This window comes from Eretmochelys imbricata, chromosome 11 (assembly GCF_965152235.1).
Source record: "Eretmochelys imbricata isolate rEreImb1 chromosome 11, rEreImb1.hap1, whole genome shotgun sequence".
Taxonomy (NCBI): domain Eukaryota; kingdom Metazoa; phylum Chordata; order Testudines; family Cheloniidae; genus Eretmochelys; species Eretmochelys imbricata.
In genome coordinates, this window is record NC_135582.1 from 45,802,268 (window position 1) to 45,822,737 (window position 20,470).

The following is a 20,470-nucleotide window of genomic DNA, read 5'->3' on the forward strand; positions in this document are numbered from 1 at the left end:
AAAGGAGTACTTGTGGCACCTTAGAGACTAACAAATTTATTTGGCCACTGAATGCATCCGATGAAGTGAGCTGTAGCTCACAAAAGCTTATGCTCAAATAAATTTGTTAGTCTCCAAGGTGCCACAAGTACTCCTTTTCTTTTTGCGAATACAGACTAACATGGCTGCTACTCTGAAACCTGTTAGAATATGTGCTAACTACTTATGCTTAACAATCTGCTCCATTTTGTATTTAGCTGAGACACTTGGAGTACCTTTCCCAGACCCAAAGAAGAGCTCTGGGTGGCTTGAAAGCTTGTCCCTCTCACCAACAGAAGTTGGTCCAATAAAAGATATTACCTCACCCACTTTGTTCCTCACATTGGTTTTGCTGGTGCTGAGATTACTGAACTTTTCACACAATGTTCCATCATCAACATTATTTTTTATTATTTGTATTACCGTGGTGCCTAGGATTCCCAGTCAAAAACCAGGACTCCATTGCGCTAGGTGCTGTACACACACAGAACTAAAAGACATATACTGATACTATACCACAATATAAGCAGCTTAGAATTTAAGGTTTGGATGATGTTTAATTAATAGGAGAGAAAATTCTTAAAGAATGAATACCTGGGCAACTGCCTGCCCTTTGAGGCCGTGGTAACTAATGCTAGCCATACAAGAAATAACCGAGAATTTACCAGAGCATTTCTAATTATGTCCAACCGCAGAAGCCTTATTTTCCCCAAATTCACTAGGTTGTCTGGAGAATAATCACTGGCAAAAAAAGCCCCCTAAATATTGATAATTATGCAGCTACTGTCTTTAAAATGAGTGGGAAATTATGAAAGGAGGTAAACATTCAGGTGAAATTAAAGGATTTTGTTTGGATAATCGATTTTAAAAGCACCAAGAAGCATCTGGGAAGTGTTACATGTTTACCTTTGGCAGAAAGATTATTTTTAAAGCAGCAATAGAAGTGACACTATCAGGGAGTGACTTGATGATGGACTTGTGGAATGTGAATTGAGGCCTGTCGCAGAACATCACACATCATTCCTAGTTGATGAAGAAATAGGATCAGTAACTGAGAAACTGGAAAGATCCCATCACATCATGATTTCTTGAGGAAATGTGCCTCAGCATGTTGAGTTCTACTACTTAGAAAAGGTGGTAAAGAAAGAATATTCGCCATTGTTGTCACAATTACCTATATTGCAGAGTCTGCACTAAAGCAAACACTGAAGACAAGAGCCCTTCTACACCTGGTAGAGCATGGGGCGGGGGAGGAGGGAAGGGGTTCTCTGATCCTTGGGTTGCCAGCCTGTCTGAAGGAGCAAGGCAGAGCAACCTGAAGGCTGCTGTAAAGTAGTACTGACTACAACAACCTTTAAAGGGCCAGTCTGGTGGTCAGGAATAACCAAATTGTAATAGCTCTCCAGAGACAGGTCCCCCTTCCTGCTGTCCACGGCCTGATGGCTCTATACTGCCCAGAATTTCCCTTAGTCCACCAAAACCACCAGGTAGCCACTGAAACTGGCTTTAAGGTTGCTTTCAGACACTGACACAGAACAAATCAATATTAGCAGGGGCCAGAATGTGGTTTTCTTGAACAAAGAGGAGTGTTTCACAGTCAAAATGTCCAAAGACATCAAATCCCAAAAGGTACATACTCTAATAGGAGACAGTATGTACACATCAGGAGATCCTTATGAACTGAATTAGGACTAAATTTGAAATGCCTAAATATATCATCCCTCAAACACAGCTCCCACTGACACTGTCGGGACTGGATCATACACTTCATGGATCAATTGGAGCAAAAGACCCTACCTTTATATTCTGAAGTCCATTTCCAACCCTTCTATGTAGTTTAAAGCATTTGCATTTATTGTCTGACTTCAGAATACAAAAAAGATGATATTCCAATTTCATGTCCCTGCATTTTGAACTATATTTGTTTTCATTTAGAAGTGTGATGAAAGAATCCTTTTTTATCTGATAAGTAAACAGGTTCATTATTATTATTGTATGCATTCGTAAGGCTCTCATCACTGTAGTATCCAGGCTATGCTGGCTTGAGAGCACTTGGAGAAAGGACTGTTTCTCCTATACAGTATTCTATTGCATTCTCAAAGCTATATTTAAAAAAAAAAAATCACTGTATTGCATGCTGGTTGCTATCCCCTGCCCTGTCTCAGGGGGATTCATTCCACTGGTGCCGATATTTTACATCTATATAGCAACTTTCATCACTTTACAAACTACAGTGGGGGCCCCAATTCTGCAAAGAATTACTCTTGCACCTATAGTTATCCTCGTGGAGTCCGACTGTTACCAGAGGGAGAGGTAAGTGAAAGGAATCCTCAACACAGGCTACAGAGTAGAAGTGGAATTTCTCTAGAACTGCTACTGTATTAGACGACTTGGCTTGCCTGGGTGGTTGGTGCATGTGCACAGTGGGGCAGGATGAGGTTCAAGAAATCCTCCCATCGATGTGGAAAACAGGGCCCCTGATTCCTTCCCATTTTTTCAAACATCAAGTCTGGGCAACAGGCACCATCAGGGAAAGACGTGGGCTGCAGTGGCTTCTCCTCTCTTTCTCCTTTGTGCATGCTGTTGGAGCTGTGAACATGATGGGGATTATGGGTACTACGCAGTGCATTGCCCGTGCACACACAGCTGCTCTGGTGCAGCATGCACAAGGAGTGGACGCCCTGCAGCAGCCATCACTGGAGCAATATTAGGCTTAGCCCATGGTTCAGTAGCTGTCTAAGACTCTGATTTATCAAGGTCTTTAAGCCTCTGCTTAACGTTAAACACACGAGTAGTCACACATTTAAGTTCCTTGCTGGGTTAGAGCCCACAGAAGTGGCAGCCTCAAAGAGAGTTGAGCGTTAGCATTTTGGGGCAGGCCTGCAAAACAACTCTCTCCACAAATTTATCTGTTTCATGTCCACCAGCCACTCAGCACAGATCCAGGCTGATGATTTTTAGATAGGGTTAGTGAGGTGATTCTGTGGGTTACACCTCACACTTACCGGTCTGCTTTTTCATAAAAAGTGTACGTGGAGTGGCAGAACAGGGCAATGTTTAGGTCTTCCCTCCCCCGCCTCCTTCCACAGAAGTGGAATCCAGTTGCTGGGTCTTTCAACCCTCACTATTTGTTGACATTGATTTATATTGGTTATTTCAGGAAAAAAGCTAGAAACTTACCTTAAAAACAAAAATGACTCAGATTCATCTTCACAGGGCCACAGGTTTGAACAAGGGACCCGTGTGTGCCCCCTCCATCTTATCAGTGTCATTAAAAACTATCAGCCATGTGGCCCTTTCTCCATACATAATATCTCAAACTATGATATCACAAACTCCTGCTAATGTTCCTTAAAAGGATCAATTCTTCCACAAATTAATACTTGCGGGGAAAAGGGAATTAACCAGAAGTTATACAGTGAACGACTAATTTCATAACCCTAATGATCTAGAATGTTTCTCAAATGCGGCCACCAGGGGTTTTTGTGTGGCCACAACAGCCTTCTGGGCAGCGACTGGGGCTAAGGGGGAGAAAAGCATTGGCCCCTCCCACTTCCTCCTTTTTGCTCCTGGATGCACTGCCCTGCACCGGGACTTCAGGAGCCTAGCTGTGCGGCCCCCCAGCTCCAGCCACAAGGACCTAACCTTCAGCTGCAGGTCTTCAGCCTCCGGCCCGTGGTTCCAGCTGCGTGGTAGCAGGTGCTGGGCTCCCAACTCCAATCCTGGAGTCCAGCCGTGCAGTGGCGGGCACTGGCCCCAGGTGCCGATGACCCCAGCCCCAGCTACATGGCAGTGGGCTCCAACCCCTGGGCCTGGCTGCGGGGCAGCTGGTGCTGACACCCAGCCCCAGCTGTGGAGCTTCAGTCGGTGTCTGGCCCCCAGTTCCGGACGTGTGGCTCTAGCTCCCGGCCCTGATCCCCTGCTCCAGCTGCTCAGCAGCAGGTGCCAACCCACAGCTCCGGCAGCACAGCCCCAGCTCCTGGCACTGATGCCCTGCCCAGCTGCACAGCAGCAGGTGCCAACCCACACCTCTGTTCCTGGGCTCCAGCCACATGGTGGAGGGAGCTAGCCCCAGATGCCAACCCCTGGCTCTGGCTGCACAGCAGCGAGCGCTGACTCCTGGCTCCAGCACCCAGCGCCGATCCCTGGCTTCAGCCACGCAGTTCCTGTCCCCAGTTCCATGCTCTGGCCACGGGCACTGAGCCCTGGCCCTATGGCAGCAGACACCAGGCCCTGGCTCTGGCCACGCAACAGTGAGACTCATCACCCATCCCCGCTGCCTCCCACAGCCCTGCATCTATCCCCACACATTGCCTGGGGCCCCCGCTGCATCCCTTGGTCCTGCATCCACCCCACCATTACCTCTGGCCCCTGCTGCCTCCCCCTTTCGTCCCCGCCCCCATCCAGGGCTTAAGGGGTCCTGGGGCTTGCTGAGAAAAGTGATATTAACAAACATGCAAGTATCACTTTTCACAGCAGAGTTACTAGTTACCTGTGAAAAGTGATACTTGTATGTTTGTTAATATCACCTTTTCTAGCCTCCCAGGTAGCTACTAAGTGTGCTGTGATATTAACAAATATACAAATATCACTCCCGAAGGGAGAGGCAGCGTTATTTTTACTACTGAATCTGCCAAAAAACCCTTCAAATATAAATTACACCGAAAGCTTGTGCTCTAATAAATTTGTTAGTCTCGAAGGTGCCACAAGTACTCCTGTTCTTTTTACTGATTTGGATGTGTATATTTAATTCCTTTTCCTAAAATTAATTAAATATTTTAGAAAAAGTGTCAGTGCAGCCACCAGTGAGCATCGGTGGCCGCACTCTGAGGCCACCAGTGAGCATCGGTGGCCGCACTCTGAGGCCATCAGTGAGAGTTGTTGTGAGAACCCCTGACTAAAACAACAAAATTAACAGTAACACTTCAACAGCTAAACATACAAAGATCAAGAAAAATGGAAGCAGGGTAATAAGGACAAGATACAGGACAGAGAAAAGGACACACAAATATTGCAGAGATATTCCTAAACAGAGGAGAGTTGGAGGCTCAAAAGTAAGTACCACACCAAAGTATGATTCAGCTAGAACTCCAAACCTGTTGAATATAATCTGCCACTGTTCTTGTATTCTGGCTACACAAAACCAAAGAAGCTTCACTGAGGCATAATATTGTCTTTTAATATGGTGGTTAATGAACAGTGAATACAGTAGCTTATTTCTGAGTCACACTATCCTATTAACACCACAAGAGGAGATTGTTGCTTCTCACAGCAATAGATTCAAAAAGTAGCATCATTCTCAAGGTCCAAATTCAGCCCCTTACATCTGCCAGAAATCATATTTACCTGCAGTAACCAAGTTCTCCTGAAGACCATTCAAAATGTTTGAACAATAAGGACTTGGGTGAATTTGGCTTTGGCCTTTGAGAGAGAGAGAGAGACACACATACACTAAAATTTCTCCTATGGTTGTGGTCACACCATCACAAGCATAACCTACTGGCGAGTGAGTGCTTCATGTCCTTCCCAATGCCTGATGCATGGCGCTTGAGAGTCTTCCTAGCTAGAGTGTTTGGCTCTTTAGCTCAAGCTAGCTCTTTCAGCTCTGGATGTCCCCGGTTCAATCCCCATTGTGTAGGCCAAGATGGTGACCATCACATAAGCACTAATGTAAACAGGTCATTGGCAACCTACTACCAAAGTTTCTTACCCTGTTCAGAGCACATGTAGATGACAGTGGTAAAAGCCAGTGGTCAGCCTACATAAACATTCCCCATCCATGCTATGTTACCACAAGCGGAACTGCACTGATACAGCAATGGTAGAAAAATTACAAAAAAAGTTTGGGTCCAAAAAAGGACAGAGAACCAAAGATGAGCAAAGAGAACTTAAAGATTCACAAAACAAGAGAAACACAGTTAAAGAAAAACAAAAATACAGATGCAAGCTAAGCGTCCCACAATAGAAATCTTTAAGACCAACTAAAATAAATTTACCCATAATACAGATATTAAAAAGAACCCATCCCTCAGAGGCAGAAAGATATGCTGAAATATTAAGAGTAAAGAAAAAAAATCTATCATTCTCCAAATTCTCAAAGGCAATGTAAATGATTCTTTCTGTTGCAGCAAACATACAATAAGGTAAAACCCACTCTTACGTATATATTTTTTCAACTACCGTTTTACAAAATCACATCTAATATATAGCATTATCTGGTTTTTTAGACAGTAATCTAATAAAACTTCCCTTGCATTTTCCCACTCCATCTCTGACTCATTTCAGAGTAGCAGCCGTGTTAGTCTGTATTCGCAAAAAGAAAAGGAGTACTTGTGGCACCTTAGAGACTAACCAATTTATTTGAGCATAAGCTTTCGTGAGCTACAGCTCACTTCATCGGATGCATAAAGTGGAAAATACAGTGAGGAGATTTATATACACACAGACCATGCAAAAATGGATGTTTACCAAACACATTGTAAGAAGAGTGATCACTTAAGATGAGCTATTACCAGCAGGAGAGTGCGGGGGGCGGGGGGCAGGGCAGAAAACCTTTTGAAGTGATAATCAAGGTGGGCAGGAAATGGCCCACCTTGATTATCACTTCAAAAGGTTTTCTCTCCCCCCACTCCACTCTCCTGCTGGTAATAGCTCATCTTAAGTGATCACTCTCCTTACAATGTGTCTGGTAAACATCCATTTTTGCATGGTCTGTGTGTATATAAATCTCCTCACTGTATTTTCCACTTTATGCATCCGATGAAGTGAGCTGTAGCTCACGAAAGCTTATGCTCAAATAAATTGGTTAGTGTCTAAGGTGCCACAAGTACTCCTTTTCTTTTTACTGTAACGAGAGTGATCACTTAAGGTGAGCTATTACCAGCAGGAGAGCGGGGGAAAACTTTTGTAGTAATAATCAAGGTGGGCCATTTCCAGCAGTTGACAAGAACGTCTGAGGAACAGTGGGGGGTAGAGGGGGGGAATAAACATGGGGAAATAGTTTACTTTGTGTAATGACCCATCCACTCCCAGTCTCTATTCAAGCCTAAGTTAATTGTATCCAGTTTGCAAATTAATTCCAATTCAGCAGTCTCTCATTGGAGTCTGTTTTTGAAGTTTTTTTGTTGAAGAATTGCAACTCTTAGGTCTGTAATCGAGTGACGAAAGAGATTGAAATGTTCTCCAATTGGTTTTTGAATGTTATAATTCTTAATGTCTGATTTGTGTCCATTTATTCTTTTACAGTAGAGACTGTCCAGTCTGACCAATGTACATGGCAGAGGGGCATTGCTGGCACATGATAGCATATATCCCATTGGTAGATGTGCAGGTGAACGAGCCTCTGATAGTGTGGCTGATGTGATTAGGCCCTATGATGGTGTCCCCTGAATAGATATGTGGACACAGTTGGCAAAAGGCTTTGTTGCAAGGATAGGTTCCTGGGTTAGTGGTTCTGTTGTGTGGTTGCTGGTGAGTATTTGCTTCAGGTTGGGGGGCTGTCTGTAAGCAAGGACTGGCCTGTCTCCCAAGATCTGTGAGAGTGATGGGTCGTCCTTCAGGATAGGTTGTAGATCCTTGATGATGCGCTGGAGAGGTTTTAGTTGGGGGCTGAAGGTGATGGCTAGTGGCGTTCTGTTATTTTCTTTGTTGGGCCTGTCCTGTAGGAGGTGACTTCTGGGTACTCTTCTGGCTCTGTCAATCTGTTTCTTCACTTCAGGAGGTGGGTATTGTAGTTGTAAGAATGCTTGATAGAGATTTTGTAGGTGTTTGTCTCTGTCTGAGGGGTTGGAGCAAATGCGATTGTATCATAGAGCTTGGCTGTAGATAACGGATCGTGTAGTGTGGTCTGGATAAAAGCTGGAGGCATGTAGGTAAGAATAGCGGTCAGTAGGTTTCCGGTATAGGGCGGTGTTTATGTGACCATCGCTTATTAGCACCATAGTGTCCAGGAAGTGGATCTCCTGTGTGGACTGGTCTGGTTGAGGCTGAGGTTGATGGTGGGATGGAAATTGTTGAAATCATGGTGGAATTCCTCAAGGGCTTCTTTTCCATGGGTCCAGATGATGAAGATGTCATCAATGTAGCGCAAGTAGAGTAGGCGCATTAGGGGACGAGAGCTGAGGAAGCGTCGTTCGAAGTCAGCCATAAAAATGTTGGCATACTGTGGGGCCATGCCGGTACCCATAGCAGTGCCGCTGATTTGAAGGTATACATTGTCCCCAAATGTGAAACAGTTATGGGTGAGGACAAAGTCACAAAGTTCAGCCACCAGGTTTGCCATGACATTATCGGGGATACTGTTCCTGACGGCTTGTAGTCCATCTTTGTGTGGAATGTTGGTGTAGAGGGCTTCTACATCCATAGTGGCCAAGATTGTGTTTTCAGGAAGATCACCGATGGATTGTAGTTTCCTCAGGAAGTCAGTGGTGTCTCGAAGATAGCTGGGAGTGCTGGTAGCGTAGGGCCTCAGGAGGGAGTCTACATAGCCAGACAATCCTGCTGTCAGGGTGCCAATGCCTGAGACGATGGGGCATCCAGGATTTCCACGTTTATGGATCTTGGGTAGCAGATAGAATACCCCAGGTCGGGGTTCCAGGGGTGTGTCTGTGCAGATTTGTTCTTGTGCTTTTTCAGGGAGTTTTTTGAGCAAATGGTGTAGTTTCTTTTGGTAATTCTCAGTGGGATCAGAGGCTAATGGCTTGTAGAAAGTGGTGTTGGAGAGTTGCCTAGCAGCCTCTTTGTTCATATTCCAACTTATTCATGATGACGACAGCACTTCCTTTGTCGGCCTTTTTGATTATGATGTCAGAGTTGTTTCAATGCCCCTCTGCCATGTACATTGGTCAAACTGGACAGTCTCTACGTAAAAGAACAAATGGACACAAATCAGACATCAAGAATTATAACAGTCAAAAACCAATTGGAGAACACTTCAATCTCTTTGGTCACTCGATTACAGACCTAAAAGTTGCAATTCTTCAACAAAAAAACGTCAAAAACAGACTCCAATGAGAGACTGCTGAGTTGGAATTAATTTGCAAACTGGATACAATTAATTTAGGCTTAAATAGAGACTCGGAGTGGATGGGTCATTACACAAAGTAAACTATTTCCCCATATTTATTCCCCCCCTCCACCCTCCACTGTTCCTCAGATGTTCTTGTCAACTGCTGGAAATGGCCCACCTTGATTATCACTTCAAAAGGTTTTTCCCCCCGCTCTCCTGCTGGTAACAGCTCACCTTAAGTGATCACTCTCATTACAGTGTGTATGGTAACACTCATTGTTTCAGGTTCTCTATGTATATAAATCTCCCCACTGTATTTTCCAATGAATGCATCCGATGAAGTGAGCTGTAGCTCACGAAAGCTTATGCTCAAATAAATTGGTTAGTCTCTAAGGTGCCACAAGTACTCCATCTCTGACTCAATAGCTCTGGAATTAGATGGTGATATGGTAACTGAAAATACACTTGTAGAATCCACTGCTTCAAACAGATTCCCAGCTCCCCACTAGGATCTTAGTTGCCAAGTTCAGCAAAGCAAGGTCAGGGAGTTATGACTCTGTCTCCTCCATAGGGACCTGCACCTTTTGGGCCCATTTGTTCTTAGCTGGTAAGGCAGCAGTTCACTGATCTGCCATTGTGATTTATTTTGAGTGCTCGAAACACCTGCACTAATGTGAAGCTAAAAGATATCCGGGATATTTTTTTTAGTTCACGTTAACAAATAAATAATGATACGGTAGCAACTTTGTGGGCTGGAGTCCCTTCTAGTGGCATTAGGTTGTTTTAACCCCTTTCTAAAACTAGGCATGGATTAGAGAACAAGTAGGGTAAAGGCAAATGGCATGAGGCAAGTATGCCTGAGACAGGCTTGTGGTCTGGCTCAAGCACTACACAAAACATCTCTCTACTGGTGGGCCCCATCTGCCAGCAGAAGGACTGGTCTTGTGGTATAGTGAAGGAGATTCCAACTCCCATTATTTGGACCCTTGTTTTGGCCTACAGGGGAGTCTACTCTTTGATTTAATTGTCATTGCTGGGATTAAAATTTGCTGGGTAACCCCAGATTTGCTTCAAGTTTAATAAAGTTGCAACCACAGGCTTCTACAGTGAAACATGTGTGACAGTAGAACCCGGACAAGTGGCAGTAGAAATGGAGTGACAGGCTATTTTCACTTGAAATTTTCAAGCTAAACAGTAGATTCAGTTTTAGGGGTTTGTTTGTTTTTTAGTTTACATTCAAGGAGATAATATGAGATATTTTCCATTGCAAGATCCACAAAGTTAGAGTTCTTTAAAAATATCTTAGCATTTTCACATACCTTTCACAATTAAATTCTCTCTTTCATTGTCTAATTTTAGAACATGTCCTGAAGATGCCTCTCGATTCTCTCACTCACTCTTCTCTTATTTCAGTTATATTGACCATTACTGTGTGTCCGCCATCTCTTTTATTGTTTTATAAAATCTTGGTTTTATTTATTGGAAGGTGCTACCTGGGTTTATATTGTTTCACCCAAAACTAAAATGTAGGTGGATTAGGTAAACCAAACGGAACCTCAACCTTTTTAGGCTAAAGGCCCAATCCATGAGAGTTTTGCCTGCGTAAAGAGTGCAGGATTGAGCCCTAAATGGCCATTAGCATGGGAATTAGTCACTTCCACATTAAAACATTTTCTAATGTCATTCTCCTTTTGGCATTTGTGTCAAAGCTCAGCTCCTGGGAAAAGGGTGATAAACAGTGGTCATGAAGGAAGCAGCAAACCTCTCAGAGTCTATTTCATTTCATAGCCTGGGAAACCAAAAGTGGCTGCTTTCTACTGGATAAGGATTATAGTAGTATTTCACACTGTGCCAGAAAGTTCAGGAAACATTTCTGCTTTATTCAGCAACATATCACAGAGGGAACAGAGCAAAACTGAAACAATAACTCACACACACTAGGGTTAACAATATTTCTGAGATTACCAGAAGGAACAGAAGAACAAATAACGTGGAAGCTTACATGAGGTTGTGGAAGCCATTAAAAAAAAATCTATGCTACAAGGCTCCCGTGTATTTGTTGAAGGAGATTTTCATAGCCATAACTATCCTCATTTGGTTTGAGCAGGCCTCCCCTTTTTGAGAAAGGGAGTTTCCTGGAGACAACTTTTGCCCTCAAGATACACACAATGACTTCAATGGAAGCTGAATGGAGCAATTCTAATCAATTCACAATCACAAGTTTAGATGGCATTAGTACAACATGTTCCATATTTTGTAAATATAAATTCCACATGAAAATCTTATAAACGTTATTTGAAATTAAGCCTTAGTACTGTGATATAGGGAATGTTTCATGTGTGTTAAAGATGTTTTGGTACTGAATATCAAATACAGTCATTCCTGTATAGTAAAGCATATTAGCAGTTTACAAAAACAAGTCACAGACCACTAACACTCAGTCAGACTCTCACACAAACACAAAAAAGGAAAGCAAAAGAATGTAGAGAACAAAAATTGTCATTGACCTGATTTGTCAGAGATGTTGGCTGTGACTGGCGTGGTGGAGCAGCTTGTGTTAGCCTTTGCGCTGTCCTTGGAAGAACCAGCTTTTGGTTTATTTTTCGTTGCCTCTAGTGCTTTGACCTTCTTGGCATGTTTACTTCCTTTGTAGTGGGCCTCGGCCTGGCTCTACAAAGGAGAACAAATCAGGCTCATTTTTTGTACTTCCATATAACACAATGGATGATAATATAGAAAAAATGATACTTTCAATAATAGGCACCATATTATTCCACCTGACAAACTTTAGTAGCACCTTGTTAATTACTTTCCAAAGGTTAATGTATTTTATGTATTCAGAGGGGAAGACTTGCATTTTGACGGAGATTTTAATGAAGAGTATGTATTTTCAGCACCTTGGAACATGAGGTTTCAAGTGTATATTAGAATTGACAGCTGCTTATCTAATTCCTTACTGTCATACCCATGAAAGATTTAAACCTCTATGTAAATGTAAACACATCCAATTTCGAAAACTTCTATTTAATTTTCATGTGCTGTTCCCTAATCTTTATTGCTTATCGTTAGAAAGATGTACTCTATGCTGTAACAGGATTAAATAATCCGTTTTTCTCCTCCTTGACCTAGTACAAGAGTTATAAAGTATTTGCATCATTACACTAATAGCAATTGAAATGGGCATTAATAAGATTATGACTTCACTATTAGATCAAGGGGGAAGGGATGAAAAAAAAAGAAACATATAAGCTATAAACTTTAATAGCCCCAAATGAAACATACGAAATGCATAAAATGGTTACCAAGTTATGTTATATTTTATCAGTAGTCTTGTAGAGCTCTTTCCAAAGCCTTAAAATGTTGGAATATGAAGGACAGGATACCCTGGAAAAGGTTGTACTTCTTATTAGCTTCTTTTCTAAAATGTTATAAAATTTATACTACACAGTTCTGTAGAAAATTAGTAGTGTAAAATAACATTTGGTGTACGTTAGACTTTTGTCACAAAGTTATTCATAGAAACTAAGGGCAAAGTTTTCAAAGTTTCATGCCTAAAGTTAGGCACCTACATAAGTGTACTGATTTTCAGAGGTTCTGAGCACCCATTGCTCCCATCGATCGTATATACCAACCACCTATAAAAATCAGGTCACTTATTTAGACCCCCAAGTTTGAAAATTTTAAGCTATGGTTTTTTAAACACAAAGCTGACTTCCAAAACACTAATTTCATTAACAGCCTTTATAGAATAGAAAATTGCTGAAATATCTTATATTTATACACAATCCATAAGCTGTTTTAACATACATTTAAACAGTATTTTAGCAATAGCTTTGCATTACTAATGAGAGTATCTATTTGTAAATATCATCCTTTTAAAGATTTGAAACTTCTGTTAAATAGGTGCCACTATTGAAGGACACATATTAACTATTTAAGTTAATATTGTGATTTAATTCAAACTAAAACGTTGGGAGCAATGATGTTTTCCATACTGACACAGAGATGACCACATCTCAGTGCCCCACATGTAAATATCAGCACAAGAAACATTTACTGTTTTCATGCAAATGTACATTGTTAACACATCTCTCTATCATTGGATTAGGACTACTGCATTTTGCTCACTATGTTAAATGAAGGAAACCATGAAACAAACGACACATGCTTTATGAATATTGACTTTGGGATCCAAACACTTTAGGTGTTATAAAGCAGCGTTGCTATAAAGAGGGCAATTGTACGAGGGCTCAATGTAACTAGGCACCACAGTACAGTCACCATTGGCACAGCATGTAATCACAGAGCCTTACCATGAAGGTGGAATGTAAGCAAACAGTAGGAACAAGTGAAACAGACAAGAGAACGCACACAAATCTGTGTTCACTAAAGTCTTCATGAAAATTATTGACACCATTAAAATCACTAAAGCATGCAGCTAAAATAGTCACTTAGGTGAGATGAAGTACTTATACTGGTGTATATTGCAGCTTCATAGGTGAGCACATGTACTGTAAAATAAAAGTAAATGCTTTCTGCTCTAAAGGAACAGAATAGACTGCATGTTCTACCAGACTGTATACTTCTGAAAAAGTTTTGCTAAGCAAGTGTTCAGCAATAAGAAATACGAGGCTAACTGTAGCCTGCAAACCTTTCCAAAAAACTAACAACCTAATATTAAAATAGTGGGTACAATATTTACAGTACAGAGTCTAACAATTAGTTGTGATGCAACTACTCTAGACTTCAAAACATCTGCAGTATTAACGTATAATAAAACACAATGCAAAGATTATAGAGCAACAGCTAACTGTACAGCATAATCACTACTTTACATACAGTATTTAAAGGGACACTTAACTTGAATTTTTTGAAACTAATTTCAAAAATTCAGCTTTCTGATAAAGCACCCTTTAAATAGTATATCCTGATTTTAAAAAAAAAATCTTAATTTTCAAAGGGTTTTTCTACTCCCCTATTTAGGTTTAGAAAGGGTCTTTAGGGCTAGCTGGGGGAAACCACCACCAAATTTTCAGATTCAAATATGATTTTCAAGTTGATGGTGTCCCCTTAAATATTTTAACTACAATTATGCTCAATGCATACATGTTCTGGTGACAAGAGCATGTGCTGCCTGAGGCCAAAATCTACACCATAAAGAAACATAGGGGCACCAAAGAGAGAGGTTTACTACATCAGTACATTGCTAATAAGCCTTTCTGCTGATATTTGCAATGAAAGTACCTGCAACATCATACTACTGTTTTTGATTCACTTCATTCAATCGTCATCTATTGTACAAGAGACCTGTTGAAAACAAACAAGTCCAGATAGAATTAAAACTAATGTAAGCTTTTTATAAATATTTGCAAAGCCTTCACTGAATTCTGCCGGGTAGCTCAGCCATAGTATTTCACTTCTGATTTCCACTAGATGGTAATTATATCCATGTATTATCACACAAGATCACAAATTCATAGTTTAGAAGGCCAGATGGAATCATTGTGATCATCTACTCTGATCTCTTATGTAACTCAGGCCATTCGACTTCCAAAAAATATTTCTGCTTGAATTAGAACATATCTTTTAGAAAAGCATCGGATCTGGATTTAAAAGTTACTAGTGATGGAGAATCCCACACGATGCTGGATAAATTGTACCACTGATTAATTTACACCTTATTTTCAGTCAGAATTTGTCTAGCTTCAGTTATCGGCTATTGGCTTTTATTATACTTTTGTCCACCAGATTGAAGAGTCCTCTACTATCAAATTTCTATTCCCCATGTAGGTACTTAAAGACTGATCTAGACACCCCTTAACCTTCACTTTGTTAAGCTAAATAAGATGAGCTCCTGGAATCTCTCCCTCATTTTCATGGCTTATCTCTGAACTCTCTCCAGTTATTCAACATCCTTCTTGAAGCATGGACACCACAAATGGACACAGCATTCCAGTAATGGTCACACTAGTACTAAATAAAAATATATTCATATTCCTACTCAAGATTCCCCTATTTATGTATCCAGGGCCATATTAATCCTTTTGACCACAGCATCACACAGACCTCATGTACAGCTGATTATCCACCATCACCCCAAGTTTTCTTCAGAATCACTGCTTCCCAAGATAGAGTTCCCTGTCCGGTAAGTATGGCCGGCACTTTTTGTTCCTGGATGCATGGCTTTATATTTAGCTGTACTGAAATGCATTTGGTTGGCTTGTGCCCAGTTTACCAAGTGATCCAGATTGATTTGTATCAGTGACTTGTCCTCTTCACTATTTACCACTCCTCTAATCTTTGTGTCATCTGTAAACTTCAGCAGTAATGATTTTAAGTGTTCTTCCAGGTCATTGATAAAAAAAATAAATGTTAGCTAGTGTAAGGCCAAGGACCAATAACACTTCTAAATCTTGAAGTCTTCATATCGATAAAGATTATAAAACAATAGATTATAAGACAATATTTTGTCCCTTGCAAATGTATTACTAATATTTGGCATTGTTTATCTTACAGAGAAAATGTACAAAATATAGACTCAATCACACAACATTTATGCCAGAAAAACTCCCAACAAGGTGTATACAGAATACAAGAACTAGCCTTATGTGAAACAAATTAACTTTCATAGGATTAAATTAGGCTGCATCCGAATTGTAAGGGAAAATCATAATGAATATTCGTATGTTTCAGCATTTTCACAATTGTGCCATCCTGGAATAAAAAACATTTAAATTAATGATAATCAAAAGTAGGCAACGTAGTACAATTTTTAAAGGTAAAGGTCATTTGTAAAGGTCATTTTAAGTATATACTTTTAGCTATAATACAACTTCTCAGCTAACAAGCATTTCATTTCTATAGCATATATTTCAATGCTGAAATTACTCTACAGAGTCAAAAACTTGGCAAAAGGAGACAACTGCTTGTAGCATACAAAAGCTGCCACAGATAATTATATTTAGTAAAAGCACTAGAAATGATCCAATTGTTTAACATATAGAATTTAATAGCTTTGCAAATTATTTGCCAACTGCAATTTGAGGCTGGGCTTTTCTATGAAGCCTTAAGGAACCTAACTCCATTATACTCCTTTGAAAATCCCAGCCTGAGTGCTAATTTGGGGGTGAATTTATGGAATCTAGGTGAATCAAAACCGGTATTTTTGACTAATATTCATTTTGAACCACTATTTTCTACAGGGAGTAATTATTAGCAAGGACTTATAATACAAGATACCATTCATAATATCTTGGTGTTATATTTCATTTTAGTTTGAAACTCATTGTAAAGTCACTGGAGATGCATAACACATAAAACATTGCAAATTTTAGTTACAGTTTTAGATGACCTTATATTTTCAAAACTGTATATCCTTACACCTTATTAGCATATACCAGCAGCAGTACCAGATGATAAAGAAAAATCCATACAGTGTTTATAATTACTTTGTTACTAATAGTAAATACAGACTAAGACGGCTGCTACTCTGAAACCTAATAGTAAATTGTTAACTGTTAGCATTTTACCCAAGGATTATCCTACATAGTGAGGGAATTAAAAACAGGTGTTAATTTTTTAACACAATTTTATTTATTTTATTGTCACTAAGACAGATTCACTGTCACTAGGGACAGCAATTCCAAAGGAAATGCACAGGTGCAGTGGGAGGCAGAATTTGATCCACTATCCTTTAAATAAGTCTTTAAAATATTTCTGATCCTATGCCTGCATGTTTCATTTACTTCTATTTTTCTTTGGTAGGTGGGCTGTAATAGTGATACAAAGCATTGTTATATTACAAGAAGCAATACTCTGTGAACTTTCCCTGAGCCCTGCAAGCAGGGGGAAATGATGGCTGTTTTGCAACTTCAGGTCCAACAAGGGGTCATTGATTTATCTCTGTTTATTACCCCGTTGCCTCCTACTTTGAGAAGATCTTTCGTACAAAAGTCACTTTAAGAGCAAACTTCTTTGTATTGTATGCTTTCATAATCTCAATTCTAATTAACAAACACTAAAATGTAATACAGGCATGCTAGCAGTGATTACATATATAATTCTAACATTCTGAGTGTCTTTTAAATTAGCCCACTAGACTTCCAAGTATTAATTTTTCATTGAGTTATGAGATATTACATTTATTTCCATTTTTGCAGAAAATATAAAAGAAATTTGCATACAAGGTTAAAAAAGCCAAATGTGAAATTAGCCTATGTTTTATTAGTAACATAAAGATAATTTGCTACTTAGAGATTAAAACCCAATAGAAAATAAAACAATACTGAAAGTAAATATAGTAGCGCTACAATATTTCAAGGGTAAACTGAAGAGACTTTTTTGGCAATAGTTAATTTGGGCCAAATTAATTTAATTCATGCAAATTCTATACCAGAAATGTCAATATTACACACACAAAAGCAAGGTTAATCAAACACTCACTACTAGGGATTTCCCTACAACCCCTCCTGAATTCCTCCAGCACCCCCCACAATGGTCAACTAGTTACATGTAGTGTTGCCAGTTTAGTCATTGGCTGGAAATTTGAATTGAAACTGAAACATGAATACACATTTTAAAAGCATATACAGTGTATGATAAAATACTTGTATCTGAAAAAGTATAATAGGCTTGAAAAATATGAACAGAGACTAGCTTTTTCACACAGCTGTTGTTTTTTCTGACAACCTTGGCACAGTTGTTTCGGCAATGTTGGCCAACCTTATCATTTCAAATCATGATTTATAAGCAAAGTTCTGAATGAGCTCTCCCCTGACAGCTAGTGATGAGCCGGGGTGGGGGGGAAGGCTTCAGGACCAGACTGTATTTACATGAACTCACCTACTCTGCCTAGGTATCCAGCAGACAGAGCTGTGTTGCCCAAGTGATCAATTTTGGCTGGTGTTGGGAGTTTCTGTACTAAACATTTTTATTACATTATAATTAATTTTTACATAAGAACGGCCATATTGGGTCAGACCAATGGTCCATCTAGCCCAGTACTCTGTCTTCCAACAGTGGCCAATGCCAGGTGGTTCAAAGGGAAATAATAGAACAGGGCAATTATTGAATGATCCATCCCCCCCATTGTCAACTCCCAGCTTCTGGCAAGCAGAGGCTTTCAGAGCATGGTGTTGCATCCCTGCCCATCCTGGCTAATAGCCATTGATGGATATATCCTCCATGAACTTATCCACTTCTTTTTTGAGCCCTGTTCTAGTTTTGGCCTTCACAATATCCCCTGGCAAAAAGTTCCACAGGTTGACTGTGTATTGCGTGAAGAAGTACTTCCTTTTGTTTGTTTTAAACCTGCTGCCTATTAATTTCATTGAGTGATCCCTAGTTCTTGTGTTATGTGAAGGAACTTATTCACTTTCTCCACACCAGTCAAGATTTTATAGACCTCTATCATATCCCCCCTTAGTAGTCTATTTTCCAAGCTTGAAAGTACCAGTCTTTTAAATCTCTCCTCATATGGAAGCTGTTCCATACCCCTAATCATTTTAGTTGCCCTTTTCTGTACCTTTTTCAACTTTTTTGAGATGGGGTGACCAGAACTGAATGCAGTATTCAAGATGTGAGCATACCAAGGATTTATATAGTAAAAGTGAGGGAGCTTGGTTTGCCAGACCGATCAGCAAAGCCAGTGCTGACAATCTATGGGGAAAGGCAGCAAAACACCAATCCTGTGGACTGCATCAACTTGCAGAAAGTCTTATAAGCAAGTCATTGTCAAAGCCAATTTTAGAAGTACTTAATGAGGCTGTTAAAAATGCTGGATGAAGTTCAAATTAGTCCAATTTGGGAAAACCCGATGGCTTTCTCATGAGCGATCCTTGGCTGTCGTCTCAAAATTACTGAAACCATTATTATTGGCTTTGGAAAGTATCTACCAGATGGGACAGATCTAAGTAGTGAGGCTGGTGGACTACTTTTGCTACTAAGTTCAGAGAAGACAATCACCATTCTACTATTGAAACCACTTGGGTCATTAAACAATGCCATCCAGGCATCTGTTACAACAGTAGTAGATCTCTGTCCAGCAATGGAAGCTACACTTGGATCAATCAGAGAGATATCCATTGAAAACGAACTGGAAGAAGCAAATACTTCAGTTCAGAAGTTGACTAATTAGGGCACTTATATTAACTCCTTAAATGAAGAGGACGAGAAGTGTTTGTTAAGCCAGCTGAAAAAGTAAAGTACACAGATGTGCTTCTTACATCTCTACAATTACTTTTGGATTCTATCAACCTCTACGTAGCTTTTACAGATGCCGGTCTTATAAAACACCAACAGTTGAGTGGAGTGAGGCACTACCTGCAATGAGGCTGCCATGTGATCAGGACAGAACAGAGAATTTGAACACAAAGTGGATCATTATATGATGAACGAATGAAGATTTGACTTCAACTTCTTCTTTATCATCACTTGTGGTTTGACCCAATTTTTGTGCTGTTTCCTGTGATGAAAGAAGTAGGAATTCATCTTTTTCTACCTCCAGTCCCCACAGCTACAGTTGAGCATTCTTTTTCCTCATTGAATAGAATTTTGTGTTCTGAAGGAAGTCGCCTTCTACCTGATCATGAGCATATCATGAAGGAATGGAAGTACTGGACACATGAGAAGCCACCAAAAATGAATGCACTGCATTCGAGAAGTTCATTAACAGAATTGTGCAAAATTACAACAAGAAACCAAGAAGGATATAGACATAGTGCTTCATAGTAGGCATGTGTGGCCAACTTTAATTGGTATGATGATTTAAAAACATGAGTTAAATCTAAAAAATGGTCGTGAAACATTTGTCAGTTTTTACTATGGTGCCATACAGCCCACCTTCGCCCTACTGGTCTCACCCCTGCCCCATATTTTTGAACACCCCCCCCCCCATTTCAATTTTGGGGAAAACACTGCACACTTAAGGTGGCAAAGTCAAGCAGTCAACAGTTAGGAAATGCCAAAATGAAGGTTGGCTGTACAACCTTAATTTGGTCCCTAGGTGCATGTGGAATACGATACAGTCTTTAATTATGTGATCACATACTGTTTTTTCCATAGAACCCCTGCTCACTCAGTGCAGAGGATGGACCTGCTCTGTGGATTAATTTTAGGACTGTGAAGTGAAAGAGGCTGTTTTCTGTGGGCCCCTGCCTCATGTGCTGCAGAAGTTGGAAGGTGTGTAGGTGAATGAGGCAGGGGCCTGCAGGAAGAGGAAGGACTGTCTCATGGTTAAGGTAGTTGAATGCTGCCCTGGAAAACTGGATCCTATCCCTGACTGACAGAGAGTTCTATGGAATGATGGACATATCACTTAAACCAGACTTTTCCAATGTTCCATTCCAGGCTCTGGAGGGGAGTATACTCTAGTGGGCACAAACACTTCTGCACATTTCCCCCAAACTTGACTCCCTTTTTCAGGCAGCCTGTCCAGGTCCCAGTCTA

At 40.4% G+C, this 20,470-nt stretch overlaps 1 protein-coding gene across 2 annotated transcripts in view; it reads right to left on the reverse strand.

Moving 5' to 3' along the window:
* Window positions 1–20,470, reverse strand: part of ZNF385B (zinc finger protein 385B) — a 247,102-nt gene that overhangs the window by 20,114 nt on the left and 206,518 nt on the right. For both annotated transcript variants that reach the window (XM_077830102.1, XM_077830101.1), the window contains one exon: window positions 11,533–11,695. In XM_077830102.1, the coding sequence (XP_077686228.1) occupies window positions 11,533–11,695 (163 nt within the window). The remainder of the gene's footprint in view (window positions 1–11,532; window positions 11,696–20,470) is intronic.